We start from the raw sequence: 20,307 nt of genomic DNA, 5'->3' as shown, positions 1-20,307 counted from the left end.
GGCCCCTCCTGCCTTTCCTCCTCAAGGGAGAAAGGAAAAAGGGGGGGCACCTCCCTCCCCTGCCTTTCCCACTCACACATATATGGCAGCGGGAGCGACTTGGGAGGAAGCCCAAGTAGGATTCCTCCTACTTGGGGCGCGCCTAGGGCTGCTCCTCCTTCCCTCCCACCTATATATACATGGGGGGGCCACACATAGGGACACAGACAATTGCCTAGCCGTCTGCGGCGTCCCCCTCCACCGTTTACACCCTCGGTCATATTTTCGTAGTGCTTAGGCGAAGCCCTGAGGAGATCACTTCACCATCACCGTCATCACGCCATCGTGTTGTCGGAACTCATCTACTACCTCGTTGTCTTGCTGGATCAAGAAGGCGGAGGACGCCACCGAGTTGAACATGTGCAGAACATGGAGGTGCCGTACGTTCGGTACTTGATCAGTTGGAGCACGAAGAAGTTCGACTACATCAACCGCGTTGTTAAACGCTTCCGCTTACGGTCTATGAGGGTACGTAGACACTCTCCCCTCTCGTTGCTATGCATCTCCTAGATAGATCTTGCGTGAGCATAGGAAATTTTTGAAATTGCATGCTACGTTCCCCTACATTGGGCGCTTCGGACGATGATAGAGGTGGGCGGGTTTGGGAAAGGAGAGGAGAGCTGGTGGTCTGATGGTGTAGGACTTGGCATGCATGGCCGGTCGGCTTAAATAACCGGGTCGCCGCTACTTCAATGAAGATAGATCTTGTTTCTTCATAGTCAAGAAAAAACACCTCATGATTCGCTGGCATTTGACGCTACCGATTGATTAATTGAATGGCTATGGAATATATGGATAACTTAGTCGGGCGGGTAATGTAGGCCATCCTTAAGCATGCATGCGTTCTGAGACGTGTTCTTGCTCATTTTGTTAGCCTGGTAGCCTGTTAGTGCTGGTTGTATGCATCTTTGTTAGACAGCGGCCAGGCATCTTTTGTCATGGTTTCTATTTGTTTGATGCTAAATTTAAGTTAATAATAGTGCTCTTATTTAAAAATCACAACATAACAAGATTCATTCTCCTTGTCAGATTAGCTCTGTACCCATCAGGAAAGAACAAGTTGCTTAAGACCCATGAGAAGATTTCCTTCCTTTGAGGCCTTGTAGGGCAGAACGGGCCCTTGGTTTCAACCATGATTTTTTGACATTGGGAGAGTTCAATTTTTAGGTTCGGTGCTGCGTATTCTCGTTTATTTAGGATCAACTAATTATAATCCTTACTTTCCCAATGCATCAAACAAGAGATCAGAACAATCTAATATTTTTTATTAAAAGGGTATCTTCTAATCTCCATCTTTAATTCATCAAAATCTATACAAAAAATTGGGACGTCTATCGAAGCAAAACTTTGTTTTGTCATTGCCAAAGAGTGCCAAAACGGGCCTCGGCAACATTCTTTTCAGCATTTGATGTTAGATAATCCGCTAGCATTGGAATCTATGGCGAAACCTGCAGGCCATCCGTGAGCAAGTGCGCGTCCTCTTTCTAATAACTGTACATTACTCCTGTATATAAGTACAGTGTGATTACTTACAATATGAATGTTGATCAGTTCAACTTCTGAATTCAATCTTTCCGTCAACTTGAACTGAGTATATGTATATTACAGTGCTGATCCTGAAATTTGCTCCTAGTACATACACCTACCATTTGAATCATTGCCAAGCTCAGAAATGCATTGTTACTGCAACCATGAGCCTGTACTTATTAGTAGTAAGATGAATCACCTCATTAGCAAACTCTATGCTATATACAACTCATCCGATCGACAGGGGCAGCGCCCTTATTTCTCCAGAATCAATACAAAGCACATCATAACCCGCTAGCATTCGACGCTACCGAGTGGTTCGTTGACTGGCTATGGAATCTATGGATGACCGAGTCAGGCGAAAACTGCAGGCCCTCCGTGAGCAAGTGCGCGTCCTCTTTCTGAGACGCCTTCTTCTTCATGCTCTTAGCCCGACAGTCTCCGTCCCTGACGCAGGTCAGGATCTCCACCACCTCCTTGATCGACGGCCTCAGATCCCTCTCCATCTGCAGGCACTGGAAGGCCACCTCAGCCACGCGGTCGATCGTCCTCTTCGTTTCGGGGTCGGTGTCGTAGCCGAGCTCCGGATCAACCAGCTGAACAACTTCATGGTTCTGAATCCTGTTGAGAGCCATGTTGGCCAGGTTGATCTCACTGTGGCTCCTGCTCATGTCCACAGCAGGCTTTGAGGATATCAGCTCCACCAACACAACGCCAAAGCTGTAAACGTCGCTCTTGTCGGTCAGCTTGTAGCACTGGTGGTACACGGGGTCGACGTAGCCGGGTGTGCCCTGTGGAACGGTCGAGACATGGGTGACCTCGAGCGGGAACAGGCGCGACAACCCAAAGTCTGCAACTTTGACATGAAAGCTGTTGTCAAGCAATATGTTGGTTGTCTTCACATCCCGATGTATGATCTCGACTGCATGGAGGTAGGCCAGTGCTTCAGCTGTTTCTATGGCAATGTTCAGTCTTAGAGGCCACGTGAGGCCTCGTTCCGCCGAGCGAGATCCGTGAAGATGGTCTGCGACAGTCCCATTTGCGATGAACTCGTACACCAGGAGAAGGTCACGGCTCATTCGCGACGTGCAGCCATATAGGATGACCAGGTTCTGGTGGAGCAGGCGGGACAGGATGTCGACCTCATTCAGGAACTGCTCAACCCGTCTGTAGTTGTTCTTGTAAAGGCGTTTCACCGCAACTACTCTCCCATCCTTGAGTTTTCCTGAATGATAAAATACAGTTGAGAACAGAGCTCCTACCATCTGCAATTTGCGTATATGATTGACAAAAATGACAAGCAACGAGTTTGGCAAACATGTGTTTTACCTTTATAAACAGTTCCAAAGCCACCATCACCAAGCTCCCTTGAAGCACTAAATCCATCAGTAGCCACTTCGAGTTCCTCGAAAGTGAAGATATGAGGAGAACCACCCAGCTCAAGGTCTTTACTGTATGTCGTCATTGAAGATCCACTTCGCATGAACTCATTTGAAGCTATAGCTTGTTTCTTCTTCTTTCGTTGGTGCAAGACAAAGAAGACGAACAGAAAGATTGCACCAGCACCGAGTACTGCTCCAACTGTCCACGACAACAATATAACATATTAGCAACATGAAGCAAGTAAGCAGCCAAGGGATCTGACTAATTCTGCATCATGAGATTTCACCCCCTTATTCTGGTACAATATGGAGCACAGGAAATAAGAACCGAAGGAAGCTTGAGAGTTGATTAACACTCACCTATTATGAAAATTGTTTTCATCCTTGTACTCCCCCCTGCATAAGAAGAGTCTGTAAAATATCTATACGGTTTATGAAGAAACAAACAAGAAGTATGAGTAGTAAGTTGACAAATGAAGAAGAATTTTATCTAGGATAAGTGTGCCAGCTTTTACATAAAGTTGAACTCCCTTTGTGACTGGTTAATGAGGAAAATACAGCAACAGCTGAATTTCAGATTCTCAATTGAAGGTGACAACATATATGAAGAAAAAATTGATAGAAGCCACAATCATGACATTTAGAGAGTGAATGTGTGCCCTATTTCGTTCTTTTGGTCCTTCCTCTTCTGCACTCCTTAAGCAGTGCAACACTCAAGTACTCAACCTTCAGTGACTTAAGCAGTGCATCTCTAAGTACCCACTTAAACTAACCACAGCGCCCAATTCATCTTTACACCCCTAACTAATTCAACAACGAACAGTTGCAATAACATTGACTTCCACGCGTTTGAAACACGGACCAGGGCACAGAAAAATAAGCGCATCGATCGGCAATTACGGGGAATAGTCTGTTTGGAACTGTCAGTACGGCATCTTTGTTGAATAGAGTTTTTGACTAATTCAACAAATGCATTTGACTAGGAATCCATAGGCTCCAATCATCCAACGTCTCAATCAATGGGCTAACTTCATCACTAACTACCAAAAACAAAATAATAGTCTGCAGGAGCTCCAAGAAACCAAGCAAGCACTCAAGAGTTGAGAAAACAACAATCAGCATTCTATGTTCCTCCTAGCAACAGCGACGTAAAACGCAGTGAATCTCTTGTTGACAGCGATTCAATGTCAGATAGCAGTATCAAAATTGCTAACTACGTCAGGCATTTTTGGAGACACTGAATCGGTCGCTAGCACTTGAAATTTTGAGGGGATTAGCTTGATCAAAGAACTAGTTATTGACTAGGGAAATTCATGGTGGCGCTGTCAGTTAATTTTCCTCAACTCACCGCACTTCTCAGGGTACACGCCGCCGGAGCAATGGCAGGAAAACCCGGTGCCGTTGTTGGCATACCTGCACTGCCCGCCGCTTGCCTCGCACTTGGGGCAATCGTCCGACGGCACCGTCCACTGAAGCAGGAACCCTCGTCTCATGCTCCGGACGTAGTCGTCGCCCGCCGGAAAACCAAGAACTGGCACAACGGAGAGACGGCAGGCCGGCGGGACAACCCCTGATTCCCGGTGGCTGCCGTACTCCCCGCCAAGGCGGAAGAAGGACTCGCTGGCGCAACGAGTGCGGTTGAATCCCGGCGGCGTCGCCTCCTTGGTGCAGTTGTCGAGGACGAGCAGCTCCTTGTTCCTCTTGCTGATGACGAACGGGCTCAGCCCGAGACCCAGCGAAATGTTGAACCAGAACTTGGGGCAGCCGTCGTCGAGCGGGAGGTTCTTGTCGACGGCGAGGAAGGAGGAGTTCTCGGCGAAGACTTGAACGACCTGGTAGGCCCCGAGTATGGAGCGGCTGAGGAGAGCTTGGCTGCCGTTGCAGTTCAGCTGGAACGACGGGGACCCGCACGGCGGCCGGCCGGGCTCCTCCAGCCAGAACGGGTAACTGATGTTCAGGTCGCCGCATTTCTTGGGCGAGCAGGCCGCTGCGGCCGGCGCAGGCAGCCGGAGAAAGGAAGCGACCGACTGACCGGAGCGGGAGAGGACTAGTTAACGGGACAGAATGGAGGGTGGGATGTGCGACTTGGGGAAGAAGGACGGTGGCCAGAGCGGCTTGACCGGTCAGAGTCAATGCTCTATTTCTTTTCCATTTCCGTTTTTTTAATCAGTTTCCCTTAGATTTCGGGGATGCCGTTGGACAGCGGCAATGCCGCGGCGACGGCGAGGAGCGCCCGCCATGGCCCGCCACGGCGACGGCGACGGCTTGCCAACCCGCCATTAATTTTGCATGGCCCGCTAGAGAAGGGAAGCTGAGGCCAAATTGTTTGTTTCCTAGGAACTCGATAGAAAAAGATTAATTCAACGACTGAACTCACCACTACCGGCACTCGGCGTCAGCGGCCGCCATGTGAGGAGGAATCCATCGCTGATGAGCTCTATGTAGTGGCTGGCATTCACCTTCCCAGTCGCCCCGAGCACCGGCACGGCGGTGACGTTGCAGCCCGGCAAATCGTAGCTGCCGGCGATCACGCCCGTCGCGTTGTAACGCCCTCCTGCGCGGACAAAGGTGTTGTTCCGGCACACCGTCGCCGCCAGCCCCGCTCGGTGCACCGTCTCCAGCGACGGTGCCCTGGTGCAGTTGTAGAAGATGAGGTTCCGGTTGAGGCTGCTGATGGAGAAGGGAGGCCCGGTTTTGGTGGCGGTGTTGGCCTTGGGTACGTGGCATCCTCTCTCGCCGGAGAGATTGAAGTCGCCGAGCTTGTGGACGTCGGAGACGAGCAAGGAACTATTGATGTAGAATATGTTGAGGATCTGCAGCCCGAACCCGCGCTCGTAGTACCCGAGGTAGGGGACGCCGTCGGTGCAGTGGACCTGGAACCCGGACTGCGCGCACCGGTTCTCCTCAGAGCCCGAGACGATCCCAAACGGGGGCGAGACAGTCACGTTGCCGCATCGCTCCGGCTCGCAGGACGCCGCCGCGACGAGCATCCGTGCCGGCATCGTATAGACCACGGCGAGAACGGAGACGAAGAGGCAAGGCCCCAGGCGCCATGGGAACATGCGAGAGAGGATGATTCTGGTAGATGGCTGAGGTGAGTAGCAGGATAATTCTTTGGGCACAAGGTGGATGGAGGAGGATATAGAATTCTATCAACTGAGATACTCATCGTACGTACCTACTACGTATATGGACATCCACCCGGGAGGGGAGGGGGGTCAGTGAGTGATCAGCCGGAACATTTGACCGGTGCAGCCAACGTCCACACACGCGCATTTCAGTCACCCCTCCAGGTCGTGGTCGAGCAGTGATGCGACTGGACCGGATAAGGAAGATGCGAGCCCGGGGTCGTGGATCGTGTCGATCGGCTGCGGCTAGTGCACGCTCTTGTCGGCCATGGACCCATGGGTATGAGCTAGCTGGATACTTGTGCGAGGACTGGTAACAGTACGTGGTCGGACGCAGACCCACAGAGACGATGCTACAAAGATCACCCACGCCTCACACTAAAACGAATGCTACGAGGTCTCAAACTGGATAGAAAGATAGATAGATAGATAGATAGATAGATAGATAGGCACTGCTGCCCAGCTCATCAGAAACTAACAGCGGCGCTACACGTTTACCCGACCATCACTCGTGGCCGCAACGAGGTGTCACACTAAAACATGCAAATGCCAGGAGGATTTCACTGGGTCTAAAACAGGATATAAAGCAGTGCCGCCCAACTCATTCAGAAACTAGGTCTCAGCCACAGCACACAAGGATGAAATGCATCTACGCGACAGCCTACCGAAGATAAAAAGGGTACCAGCACTAACTTGCGCAATGCCAACATGATTGCCGGCCAAGATGCAGTGCACCGGAGAAAATCTAGCTAGAACAGGCATGTCAGGACGTGCCAACTTGGCTATGGTCAAGTGGGCGCACGTACTGGGCGAGAGCAGGAAGGTGGAAGTGCCGCGCTGGCCACATCCATCCATCCGACACAACTGGGCACCACGACTACGTACGGGTCCACGGCCTTATCCTCAAATAAGGCATGATTGATAGCTTGGTTCGACGAGGCAAATCCAAGTAAAGATACAGCACGTACTACACCTTAGCCACACGAACTTGGTTAAAAGATGATTTGGCTACTCAACTTACGTGGAGGTGCAGGTGCAGGCGGCAGACCCCATGTCAAGAGGAAGCCATCCCTGACGAGCCGCTCGTAGTCGCTCGCGTTCACCTCGCCGGAGGACGAGCCCAGCACCGGCAGGACAGCGGGCGGCGCAGCCTCGCACGGCATGGCCGCCGTAGCCGCCCGTCTCGCTGTAACGCCCTCCAGCGCGGATGAACACCTTGCTCCCGTTCCGGCACCCCATCCCCGTCGGCACCAGCTCTCTCCGCCGACGTGCGCCCAGAGCCGCTGCTCCAGCCACCTTCTCCGTGCAGTTGTACAAGATGAGGTCCAGGTTGACGGGGGCGATCCTGAACTGGACGCCGAGTTTGGCGGAGGTGTTCTGCATCGGCAGGCAGCCGTTGGACAACAGTTCCAGCTTGCCCCGATCAACGACATGCAAACTGCGTTCCTCGTACTTGATATCCATGATTGCAAAGCCGTGCCCCAAGAGAACAGAGCTCTGGAGAACTGGAGTGTTGTTGACGCAGGTGACCTCAAAATCTGAGAGACCACATGCTCGTCCCGCCTTGTTGTCCCTGAGCCAGAACGGGGCAGAGATGGTCTGGTTGCTGCACATCTTGGCCGAGCCCGAGCATCCTTCCGCTCGTTCCTCAGCCGCCGCGACCGCGAGCATCAGCGGTAGCCATAGCGCCCGAAAGAACCAGCAGCCCGGAGCCATAGGAATGGAAGATTTGGAAATATTGCAGTGAACAGCAAAGGAGGTCCGTGGCTGGAAGGGTGGTCATAGGCTACAGGGTATGAGAGAATACGCTTGGTCTGAGCACCAACGATATATGAGGACAGACGGCGAGTGAGCGGACAACATTTGATTGGAAGATTGGGGCAAATGATCGTCGTCCACAAAATATAATGAACACAGTGATGTGAGCCATGACTTATCAAATTTTGGGGTTCCCCTTTGAAGAGGTAAGCCATGATCATGGCCTCTTTTGAACCAGTGATGTGACTAGAACCAGGATCTTTTCGGTATCTCTACTTCATGCGCTCGTCGGCTATCTGGCCAGATTATAATCCTGGTACAACCTTCACACTTCGCAGGATACTGGTTTTTTTAGGGATGACAGATCCAGTATAAAAGAAGGTTCTATAGCCTGATCCGTCACTAGGTTGCAATTTTTTTTTCTTTTGAAATTGCATACAAATTTCTAATTTTGTAAAGGTCTCCTGGCGTGCTGCAATTCGGCTGGAAATTGCAAAAAATAAACATAAGCCTATAAGTCCATATGTCTATTTCTGACTGGGCCCTTACTGGATTATACACTTAACAAGTGAACGAAGCTAATTTTGGCCATAGTGCAGACTTCAGAAGTTCAGAGTTCAGACTAAGCAAAAGACACTTATGGTGTACCCACTTCCACTTGCTAATAAACGTCTAATGATGCACACATCTACTGTACAGGATTCCTTGCCAACATGCAGCCAAGATATAGTATGCAGTGTGCAGTGATCTAGAAAATATCTGGAAAATAGACTACGCAAAAGGCAGGCAGAACATCCGCGACGATCAACTCAACCTTATCCTCCTTAGGTGACATGATTTATTGCTTGGTTCGATACGGGAAAATCCAAGCAAATTAGGCACTGCACGTCCTAGCTCACCTACGAACTTGACTACAAGATGAACTTACGTGGCCGTTCCCATGTCAGAAGGAAGCCATCGCGAATGAGCCCCTCATAGTCACTTGCGTTCGCCCCTGCAGATGAGCCCGGCACCGGCACGACGATAGCAGCACAGCCCTCCAAAGCGTAGCTGGCGTAGTGTCCGCTCGGGTCATGAGGTACTCCCACGCGGACAAGCACCTCCCACTTGTTCTCGCACCTCATTCTGGTATGCACCAGGCCTCTGTCCTGACGTGCCAAGGCTCCCGCCGCCGCCTCCTCCGTGCAGTTGTAGAGGATGAGGTTCAGGTTGACGGGATCGATCCTAAACAGATGGTTCAGCTTGCTTGAGGTGTTATAGAACGGGAACGGCGGACGGCAGCTGTTGTTGGCATGCAACACGTCCAGCTTGCCCAGATCAATGGCATACAAGCTGTGTTCCTCGTAAGAGATGTTGAGGATTTTGAAGCCGTTGTTGAAGGGTATAGAGCTCCGTAGACTGCTGATGGTACCATTGCAGGTGACCTCGAAATCCAAGGAACCGCATGGTCTCTCAAGCTCTTTCGTCGCGAGCCAGAACGGATCAGAGATGCTGACGTTGCCGCACTTCTTGGCCGAGCAGTCTCTCCGCTGCTGGTCCTCAGCCACCACGAGCATCAGTGGCAGCCACCACACCGCGACGAAGACCAAGAACCAGCAGCAGCTGGGAGACATCGGAGCACAAATATTGGGAGAGATTATGGTGAACAGCAGAGGTGGGTGGCTGGATTCGGTGGACATGGGCTATTGGGAAGGTAGAGACTACACGTAAGAGAGAATACAGTGGTCGAAGCTTGAACCACATATATGCATGGGGACGGCGAACGAGCGGACTAGTATTGAACATTTGACTGGAAATTCTTGCCAAGAGATCATTGTCCAGGAAGTTTCCCAATGGAGACCCCATGGACTAGTAAGCCATGACTTATCAAATCTGCAGTTAAGGTATGCCATGACCCCATGACCTTGGTTTGCCCGCGAAGTGACTGCTGAAAACCTGGAACCAGGACCAGGATATTTTGTGCTCTTGCTTAGACGTTTATGTAATTTAATAAAAAATATCGTCAGTGGTGCACATCTCTCTTAACAAAATTTTTTGCCGTGGTGCAGAGTTGAGGAGTTCAGAGTTCAGTCACCGTGGGACAAGGCAGAAGTTCTGGCAGTAGACTTTGTTCTGAACCCAAAAGTACTAACATGATTGTTGCTTGGTTTGATTAGGGAAATCCTGGCAAATTATGCACTGTGGCTAGCCGAACCAGATTAAAAGATGATTTGACGGGTGAACTTACGTGCAGGCCGAGGAGCTTCATCCCATGTCAATAGGAAGCCATCCTTGATGAGCTCCTCGTACTGGCTCGCGTTTGTCTCGCCGGACGGCAAGCCCAGCACCGGCAAGACGATTGGAGTGCAGCCCTCCAAAGCATAACTCGAGTATTTCCCGGTGGGGTCGTGTGGTACTCCTGCGCGAACAAACGTGTTGCTCGTGTTCACGCACCTCATCGTCTTCGCCAGCACCAGTTCATTTCCCCGGCGTGCCGCAGCAGCCGCCGTGCAGTTGTACAAGATGAGTTCCAGGTTGACGGGGCCGATCTTAAACGGGGGCGCCAGTTTGACAGAGGTGTTCCAGATCGGAGCGCAGTGGTTGAAGATCTTGGGCGGGTCGTGTAATAGTTGCAGCTTGCCCAGATCAATGACGTGCAAGCTGCGTTTCCCGTAGGAGATATTGAGGATTGCAAAGCCAGGGGTGAAGCGCACGGAGCTCGGTAAAAATGGATAACTGTTGTTAAGGCATGTAAGCTGGAAGTCCGGCGATCCAGGCGGACCACATGATCTTCCCGTCTCCAAGTCAGTGAACCAGAATGGATTTGAGATCCTAACGTCGCCGCACTTGGCCGAGCAGACTTCTCCTTGCTGCTCCTGAGCCTCCACGAGCACCAGTGGCAGCCACCAAACCCAGATTAAGGTGAGGAACCAGGAACTCGGAGCCATCGGAGTAGAAGGGATTTGGAAAGATTGCAGCGAGCAATGCCAAAGGGGGTTGTGGTGGTCGGCTACACGTAAGAGAGAAATACCGTGGTCGAAGCACCATCAATATAAGGGGACGGCAAGCCAGCGGAGTACTGTTAGCCGGAACATTTGACTGGAAAGTTTCTCCAAGCGATCGTCCTCCACGAAATTCCCCAATTGACTGACCCCTTAGACTGGAAAGCCATGACCATGACCTGAGAGACCCCGTGATGTGACCTTAAACCAGGATGCTTCGCTGGGTCTGTCGGTTCCGGGCACTTCATGCTCTTGTTCTACGGCATTCACACTTGACAGGCAGTAACTATCCGTACACTGATTGGCTATTGGGGTTGCGCATTGTAGAAATTGAGTGCAATTTTCCTGTCTTTGCAGGGGAGACGTCTGTTCAAACCTAGAGTTCACACATTTTACTTTGCGTCATTTTAGCTTTTGTACCATGCGACTAGTGGTTTCTCCAAGGACTTGAAAGCATCAAAACCATTTCTGAACTAATTCTTTACGCCGTCTTTTTAATATTGTTTTTTTTAAGCAGCAAGTCTTCTCATCGATTTTAATTACAGAAACCGCCACAACTTTTTAAACCCGTTAAGAAACCAACTATCCAGTGAAACGGGCCTCAAATAAAACTCAAAGATGACACTCGGATAAAACTACGAGCGAGGATGCGGGTTTATGTATCTGCCCAGGTGGCCCACAACTAAGGGGCTCGGACCCAAAACAAGGTTTGCAGGCTACGCTGACAAACCCTATTTGACGCCCATTAACATGTCAGCATAACACAAAAGAGGACGCATAATTGGATCGAGCACATCTCCTGGTTTGGTCAGTTTTATGTTTCGTTCTTTTCTTTTCTTTTTATTAGAATTTTCTCTAGTTTTCTATTTTTATGCTTCCCTTTTTTTAGGTGGCTTTTTATTTTTTCTAATTTTCCTTTCTGTATCAGTTTTATATTTATTTTTATAAATCTTTCCTCTTTTGATTATTTTTATTTAGTTCATTAAAAATTATGTAAATTCGTTAAACATCTGAATATAATTATCTGTGCATGTGAAAAAATAAAATATGTGGTGAACATTTTATTTCACATATACGATTTTAAAAATTCCATGGATTTTTTATACATGAATATAATTGTTTGTATGAATGAACATTTCTTTCATTTCCCTCAATCTCTTGTGCACTTTTTAAAGCTGATATTTTCACAACATTTTAAAATCTTACTAAGCAAAATTCATTTTTTGCAAAAAAAAAAGACACGGGCTAACATAGGTTGTGGCAACAGCTGGCCCAAAATAGCTGCACGTGGTCGTTTGTCCACCTATTTGACGCCTAAGGACTCCGCTACGCCAGTTGTGGGCCAACGCAGCGTAATCCAACCAATCCAAAAGTTCCAAAAAAATTGATACGTTGTCTGAAGCTGAAAGTGCGACTTTGTCTCAAAAAAAAAAGTGTGACTGGTCTATGACTGGATAACTGAACAAGTGTGTGATGCCAATTTATGCTGTATATATGGCCGACTTCAGGAGTTCAGTTCAGACTAACTAGGGCCTGTTTGATTCACTGGATTTCTAAAATATCAACTTCATCCTAATCCTCGGCTAATGTCATGTTCGATTGTTTGATCGATTATGGAATCCATGAAAGTTACGTAGGCACTCCACGTCCTAGCTTAGCTACAAACTTGATTAAAAGATGATTTGGCCGGTGAACTTACGTGCAGGGGGTGGATCCCATGTCAGGAGGAAACCATCGCTGATGAGCTGCTCGTAGTCACTCGCGTTGGCCCCGCCTGACGAGCCCATCATCGGCACGAGGAGAGCATCACAGCCCTCCAAGGCGTAGCCTCCATAGTTCCCGGTGGCATCGTAGCGCACTCCCGCGCGGACATAAGTGTTCCTCCCGTTCCCACATCTCACCTCCGCCAGTGACACGTCCGGACGCGCCACCGTCTTGGTGCAGTTGTAGAAGATGAGGTTCAGGTTGGCGGGGTCAACCTTAAACGGCAGTGCCAGCTTGCTGGAGGTGTTCCACTTTGGGAAATGGCAGCTGCTGTTGGAGACGTTGAAGTCTCTCTCTTTATGTGCATCAACCACGCGCAAACTGCGTTCCTCATAGGAGATGTCCATGATCGCAAAGCCACTGGATCCAGAGCTCCGGAGAATTGGGGTGCCGTTGAAGCAACCGACCTCAAAATCCAAAGGACCACACGATCGTCCCGTCTCCAATTGGGACAGCCAGAACGGTTGGGAGATGGTGAGGATGCCGCACGTCTTGGCCGATCCCGAGCAGCCTTCCCCATGCTGCTCCTCGGCCCCAGCGTCCGTCAGTGGCAGCCACCATACTACCAAGACGAACACCAAGAACCAGCAGCTAGTGGTAGCCATAGGAACAGAAGAAGATTTGGCCGTGGGGCGGTGGAGAAATGTGTATGAGAGGATATCGTGGTTGAAGAAAGATATATGTGGAGGAATCCTATGGTGGTACGAACAAATGACTGGAAAATCGGGGCTAAGCTATCGTCATCCACAAATTCCCTCAACCACCGCTTGGACTTGTCGGCCATGGTTTCTGAATCTCCAATCCTAACACCATTGACGGGTAAGCCATCATCATGACCTTTGTGTGCCCGTGATGTGACATGAACCTGGATGCTTATAGGTTGGCTGGTTCCGTACCGGCTACTTCATGCTTTTGTCAGCTATCTAAGTACAAGATTCCTTCGTCGAGAAAGTTTTAGATGCCAGACTCTAATATTTATTCAACATTCAGACTTGACAGGTAATGCTATGTCAGTATCCGATGAAAAAGATGATCATTTGTCGGGTTATTGGGTTGTGCATTTTAAAAACTCCGTGCAAATTTTAGTCCAGACGGAGATTAATTTATCGTCGACCAAAAATACATATTAAGCACTTGTCTTTCAAGTACGTCTTGTTCATGGATTCTTGGGTCGGGATAGGTTTGTACAGAGATCACATTCTACAGGGAAAAGAAAAACGATTCTCCATCTCAGGCGAGGTCATGCACGGAGTGCACCTGTTATGTGCTAGGAGCGGCGCAGCCTTTCCAGAGTTAAGGGGAGTAAACCGAGGGTGCGTCTCACAAATTAGCGGCGAGTAACCTCGCTGGAGTTGGGTGGAGCACAGAGATCAATGGTGCCTGACAGAAACACTACAGTATGCTGGAGGTTGCTTGCCAACGAGCACGAGAACAAAACGAGATGAGATGCAGAAGGGGAGACAGTGGCATGTTGCATCTCAGCCACTTGGCGGAGCCAGGATTGGCTGAAAAACTAAGGGCCAAAAAACCCCAGTTTCAAGGCATGTTTTCAGTTCTTGGTAGCTTAAGCAGGAAACAATAAAAGCAAAGTGTCGCTTTTTTTCCAATGCTATATTCGAACCAGCCGCGATGATCCTTATACCAATAATGAATATCACTGGGCTTGAGTTAGGCTGTAATGCAATTATCGGTTGTTTGAGTTGAAGGATCCCTTTCCGTGGATCCGGGGGTTTGAACTTGAAAATAAGATGGCATTATTTTGTTTCTTTATTCATCTTATCTTCATGTAAAATTGTAAGATTATATAGAAACAAAAATTACTAAATGTCTAAATCGGTTTCCATATTTATGTTGGAAAGGGGGAAGCACTAATAAGAACTAAATATCATCATCGTTTATCAAACCAATGGCATCTGGCAAGAAATGTTGAGATTTGGAAGAACTGAGATGGCAGTTTTGTGGGATGGCCGGATGGGGCAATACCTCCGTGCAACGGCGGAGCTGGGCCGCTGAGGCGAAAGAACGAAGGGACCTGGGTGGGTTGCTCCTGGCCTCCTGCGGTCCTGCCTCCTGGCAAAGGCCGCCTCGCCGGGCGGCCTGCCGCCTGTCCGGGGTCGCCGCCTCGCCGAACATGGCCGCACGAGCACGACGGCGGGCGGCGGCGGCCTGGCCGGCAGGGTAGGGTTCGTCCAAGGAGCGGTTTGTTTGAGCTTCTCGATCGCTAGGCGGTATTGGGCCAGCCTTCACAGACCTCTGGCCCAGCTAGAGGGTTAAGAATGGGCTGTGCCCCAGGCCTATCTTTTTTTTAAATATGGGCTGTAAATTTTTCTGCGGCCCAACCCATTCCCTAGGCTTCCTGGGGCCCAGCTCCACGGCAGTGACAATGTGACATTCATTAGCAGGCAAGAAAAAAAAAGACTAGCTCTTCCACAGCAACGACAGTGAGCCCCAGTGGCTCCCTCTCCTCCAACACAAGGCCGGCACCGCATCTCCTCCGCAGTCCACGGCGCGGCTCTCCTACACGCCAGCACGACGCTAGCTTTCCCCCGCATCGGCCGCTCGACGCCGATCTAGCGGGATAAGCGCCGACAACTAAGGTTAAAGCTAGACGCATTTTCCTCTCTTTCTTCCTCCTAGGGAGAGACAGGTCCACATCGTGTTGGTTTGTAAATCGAACGAGGTAGCAATACCAAAATCGGGCCAACAAAATGTAATCTTAACTGACAGCTAATTAGTATGACTACTAAAAACTAATGAAATGCTAAAAATCTGATGTCATATTTTTAAGCATGGCAAATAAAATGTTTTATGACATTGCCATGGTTGCTAAAGAGAATTGCCTGGCTCGTGACACGTAATTTTCCATATAACATGTTTGATTTGCCATTGTTAAAAGTCAGACATCAGATTTGTAGCGTGATCCAAACTAATTAGCAGGAAAAGAAAAAAAAACCTTTTTTATGTTTTAACTCCACGTAAATTTATTTCTTGATAGGGGAGAAGGCCATTTCAAACATAGAGATCATATATTTGTTGTACATTATTAGCTTTTGTAACGTGCTACTTGGCTGAGTTAGAGACTACAAATTCTCCAAGAACATGTCTTTTATGGCTTAAATCTTGTTATTCAAATAGGTAATAGAAAATTCATAGAATCTAAATGCTAACATATTTTATTCAATAAAAATAAAATATATTAATGGTTGAGATTATTTTTTGTTTTGATATTGTTCTTAAGCTATGGGCGGAAGCTAGTTGTGGTCCCTTTGCTTTATATAGTAGCTGTTGTTATTAGTTTCTGGTTGTTGCACCGGATTTGTTAGGTGTGTTGTATTTTTTGTGCTTGTTCATTTCAAAGTCCTAACCAGTCGGTCGTTTGGCCGGCTGAACCCTCTCATGTTCTTAATATATTACATGCAGTTCTTCTGCATGGATCAAAAGAGAAATATGGAGCTAATGTCAAAGAAAATATTCTCACCAGATGGCCAATAGCCCAATACCCATCATTGTGGGCCAAATAGATGTAATTCAGCCGAAAGTCCAAAAAATATAAATATAGGCCCAATAGGCCGTATGTCTGAAAGTCTATCGACGACTAGGCTCTAACTGGACTGAACAAGTTCCTCAAAAAAAAATCTGGACTGAACAAGTGCATGATGCTAATTTCGGCCGCAGTGGCGACCTCAGAAGTTTCGAACTTTTTTTATTTTTTTTTCAAGAATATGTCAACGACGTACCATATTTTTATAGAAGAGAGCAAGACAATTTATAAGAAGATATGGCCGATGGGAACAAAAGCTTGATCCAACACCAACACCCACACCTACAAACAACATAAGGCTATTCTCTCACTAATCGGTCTAAACCTCCGCTCCTGCCTTCTTCCAGTCTTCAATTTAAAGTTTTTTTGCTTTTTTAGACTTGGAAGATTGAGAGTTCAGAAGCCATTTGTTTTTTTAAGGATTTTTCTTTTTTGAGGGAACAGAAGCCACCACTTGTCGTATACCCACTTTCCACTTGTCCAATGATGCACGCGTCTACGTACCTACTACTACTTTTTTCTAGATATAAGTACACGTACCTACTGACCGCACTGGTTTACGCGTATCTTCTGCCAAGTACACTGCACATAGTACTCTATTCTGTCAACAGGCAGCAAAGTACTACACGAATCATCCCTCACTGTGCTCCCAACGAGAGTACTCTGCCTACCTTGGAAGGGAGAAAGGAGACGACCGCACGCGTTTACGGGGCGATCTCTCGTGCCGACCCCGAGGTCAACCGAGCACAGCAATCCACCAGTCAACCCTCAATGGCGCCGCCACCAAACGATGTACTCAGCGAAAGCCAAAGGTGAAATCTCCATGGGGCCCTACCGAAGATCGGGACGGCGCTGGCTGGCGACGACAATACGCCACCATGCGGCGGAAATGCAGCGGACCAGGGAGGAAGACCAGACTAATAATCAAACGCGCATGTGCCGATATGGCTATCCTATCCGCGTCTGATTGGTACAGTAGAGTAGAGAGGCAAGTGGCGGCGTGGGAACTCACCGGCGCATGTCGGCCCGCGCAGCTTCCCGCCGGGGCAGAGGCACGCGAGCGCCGCGGTCGCGCCGCGGTACCGGCACTGGCCCCCGCTCGCGGCGCAGGCGGGGCAGTCGCCGATGCCGATGCCGGCGCCCGCCCAGTCCAGGAGGAACCCGGCCTTCAGCAGCCGGGTGTAGTCCGCCGCCGTGGAGACCGCCGCCTCCGAGCCGAGCACCGGGAGGTAGGTGTACGTGCAGTTCCCGGTAGGGATCGCCGGGGGCGTGTCCCGAACGAAGCTCCCGCCCAGGTACGCGACGATGGGCCTACTGCAGCCCGCGGTGGCGTTCGCGTACTCGCGCCCGCGCGGCTCCGTCCCGTTGCAGTTGTAGAGGAAGCACAGGGCACGGTTGCTGGGGCTGATCTTGAACGGGCTGAGGGCGAGGCTGGACGAGACGTTGAAGTCGGCGAGGCACGCGCCGTCGGTGCCCGCGGCGATCCTGTTGTGGACGACGAGGAAGGAGCTGGTGGCGTAGTCGATGCTGTGGACGTGGATGGGGGAGCCGCTCATGGCGGCCGTGGTGTTGCCGCCGATGCACCAGAGCTCGAAGGCCGGGTGGCCGCAGGAGGGCTCCGACGGGGGGTGGCCGGGCGCGCCGAGCCAGAACGGGTACTTGATGGTGAAGTTCCCGCAGGCCACCGGCTCGCACTCGGCGGCGCCCACCACATGGACACGGTGAAGGAGGAAGACGAGGAGGAACGATGCCAAGAACGGCAGGCTGACCACAGGCATGGAAGCCATCTAGATTTCTAGAGAGGATGATGTGTGCTGCTGCATGCGTGTCTCTGGTTATGATGCGAGAGACAATGGAGTCTTAATTTGGTGGGAGGATGTAGAAGCTAGCTAGGTGGACGAAAGGGGAAATGCCAAATGCCAATGGTGTGTGGCTTTGTTTGACCGCTCTTCTTTTTCTATACCTTGGACTTTATTTTATCAGCAGGAGTGGGAAACCGGCGGCGCTTCTGACTTTTGAGGGCCGGTCTCTGGTGAGAGTGGAAAGGAAAGCTACGGTTTGTGGTTCTAATTATTGTATTATTTTGAACTACTTCTACATATTGATTGTGAGCTGCATATGTGGTTCTGAATTTGTGATTGGGATGTTTATGTTGCCGGTAATTTAGTTCCGGGGTTATGTCATATGTGCCGGCCTGCCGCATATGTGGACAACTCCTCGATCATGTGACTGTGTGATGAGTTATTACTAGTAAAAGGTTGGTGATGTTTGTGATCAGGAGGAAGGTAGAAGAAGTCATGGATTAGTTTGTAGGTGGATGGGACTACCTTATCCCAACAGCATCACAAATATGGGGCCCGACAAGCTAGATAAAATCAAATTGAAAGTGTTTTAAAAATCATAGTTAAAGTTTATTGTTTTGGTAGCAGCTAAAGCTTATTGATCTACCAAACGACAAGCGACTATGTTTTGTTCCAATTTCGGCCAATTTCACAAATTTTCGGCGAGTTCTCGGTAAAATTTCCAGAATTTTGTCATTGAGGGTCGTAGAAGTCAAATTTGTAAATAGTTTTTTTCACATTTGGGAAAAACAAAATTCATCCAAAAACAAAATCATAAACCTTGACAAACAACTGATTGTGCTCGCCACCTACCTTTGTTGTTAGCAACATCTTGACTGGTTGTATTTGAACACCTTTGCTCAAGAAAGCTCTTTGAGTTCGACGCAAAAATAAGTACTATGTCTTAGAAGGGAAAAAGGGAGAAAAGGGACGACCCCCACACAATGGAACCACGCCACCATCGGGGCCCGGGCTACTTGTAAGGATTGCAACTATAGTACCCAACTATATCACTCAATCGAAGGATTTCAAGGTCACGATATGGAGCATGGCCTAGCCTAGTACTATCTTCTCCTCTAAACTCGCAACCTTGCCGGTCAATCTCTAATCTCTTGTGTCGGTGTCGATGTCAATGACCATAATCATCTACCCAATGCCAACCCAATGATGTTGGGAGAATATCGCCTGCATGTGAATATCGGGACAACACTGGCAGGTTATAGTGTGTTTGCTACGTATCGCTCATAGTGAAGGATATAGTATGTTTTCTATATATCACGCATAGCGAAGGATATAGTGCATCTGCTACAAATTGCGTGCTCCCGCACTTCTCTGCGCTTAGATTTTCCTTGCCTAATATATGTTAGGAGAAATTTTGTTTGATTTATTTTCCGATGTTCTATAAGAGAGCCTACATAGCAGTAATTGCTCCTGGTTTTCCCGCTGTGGTCCTTTTTTCTCCATTAGTTTCTTCCCTTTTCTTTTGTGTTTTCCTTTTTATTTTTATTTTTAAAATTCATGTTTTAAAAACATAACAAAAAACACTTTTTAATTCCTAAAATTTTAAGTCTGTTAACAATTTTCCAGTTAAATATTTTTACATTATTTTAAAAAAATCTATTTTAGATAATAATGAACTTATTTCAAATTCGTGAAAAAAATTGAAAATTAGCGATTTTTTGTTCTATGAGAATTATTTAAAGTGCATGGAAATTCATAAAAATATTTGGGCATTACTAAATTTTGTAATTATTTTTTAAATCTTTGTTTTTTTTCTCAAAAGTGCTAACATTTTTTAAGTTTTCTAATTATTTTCTAAAAAGTCGTGAACATTTTTTTCAAAATACTTGAATATTATGTGTACCAAATCCTTACATATTCATGAATTCACGAATATTTTCTAATCTGGCAAAAAAAATTGGGCAAAAGAAAACCGCCAGCCTGTTTTTCTCCAAGCCACATCTGCGGGTTTTTTTGAAGGTCGAGTGAGAAAAACCACGTGTACTCGAGCTAGTTTTTTGTTTTTGGAGAAGAGTGTACTTAGGTCTCGAGCTAGTTGAGCGACTTAAATAGGGCTATTGGGCTGCAGCCCACATATCCAGCTTGGGTGATTAACGGTGGTATGCCGCGAAAGTGCAGAACAAATGAAAGACAAACAAAGCATGTGCGTGCCGATATACAGGCAAGCTGGCAGCGTTGCATGTCGTGCTTACCGGCGCATGTGGAGCCGCGCAGCTCCCCGTTGCCGGGGCAGAGGCACCCGAACGCCGCGGTGGCGTTGCTGTACCGGCACCGCCCGCCGCTCGCGCCGCAGGCCGCGCAGTCGCCAAAGCCGACGCCCGCCCA

General features: G+C 48.7%; 1 protein-coding gene across 4 annotated transcripts; it reads right to left on the bottom strand.

Moving 5' to 3' along the window:
* Positions 1-1,582: 1,582 nt before the first annotated feature.
* On the bottom strand, positions 1,583-18,087 carry LOC119274537 (LEAF RUST 10 DISEASE-RESISTANCE LOCUS RECEPTOR-LIKE PROTEIN KINASE-like 1.2). Of its 4 annotated transcripts, none has more exons than XM_037555253.1 (4): positions 17,133-18,087; positions 3,309-3,344; positions 2,896-3,147; positions 1,583-2,791 (listed from the first exon to the last, which is right to left on the bottom strand). In XM_037555253.1, exons 1-4 carry the CDS (start codon positions 17,905-17,907, stop codon positions 1,851-1,853), a joined length of 2,004 nt encoding a protein of 667 aa, XP_037411150.1. In that variant the 5' UTR covers positions 17,908-18,087; the 3' UTR covers positions 1,583-1,850. The 4 variants fall into 4 exon arrangements, with proteins under 4 accessions (XP_037411150.1, XP_037411152.1, XP_037411153.1 ...); XM_037555255.1 differs by lacking the exon at positions 17,133-18,087 and adding an exon at positions 12,515-13,290; XM_037555256.1 differs by lacking the exon at positions 17,133-18,087 and adding an exon at positions 7,098-7,811.
* Between the last annotated feature and the right edge of the window lie 2,220 nt (positions 18,088-20,307).

Source organism: Triticum dicoccoides, chromosome 3B (assembly GCF_002162155.2).
Source record: "Triticum dicoccoides isolate Atlit2015 ecotype Zavitan chromosome 3B, WEW_v2.0, whole genome shotgun sequence".
Classification (NCBI taxonomy): Eukaryota; Viridiplantae; Streptophyta; class Magnoliopsida; order Poales; family Poaceae; genus Triticum; species Triticum dicoccoides.
The sequence above is the reverse complement of the archived record's forward strand: the minus strand, read 5'-3'. Positions and strand labels throughout refer to the sequence as shown.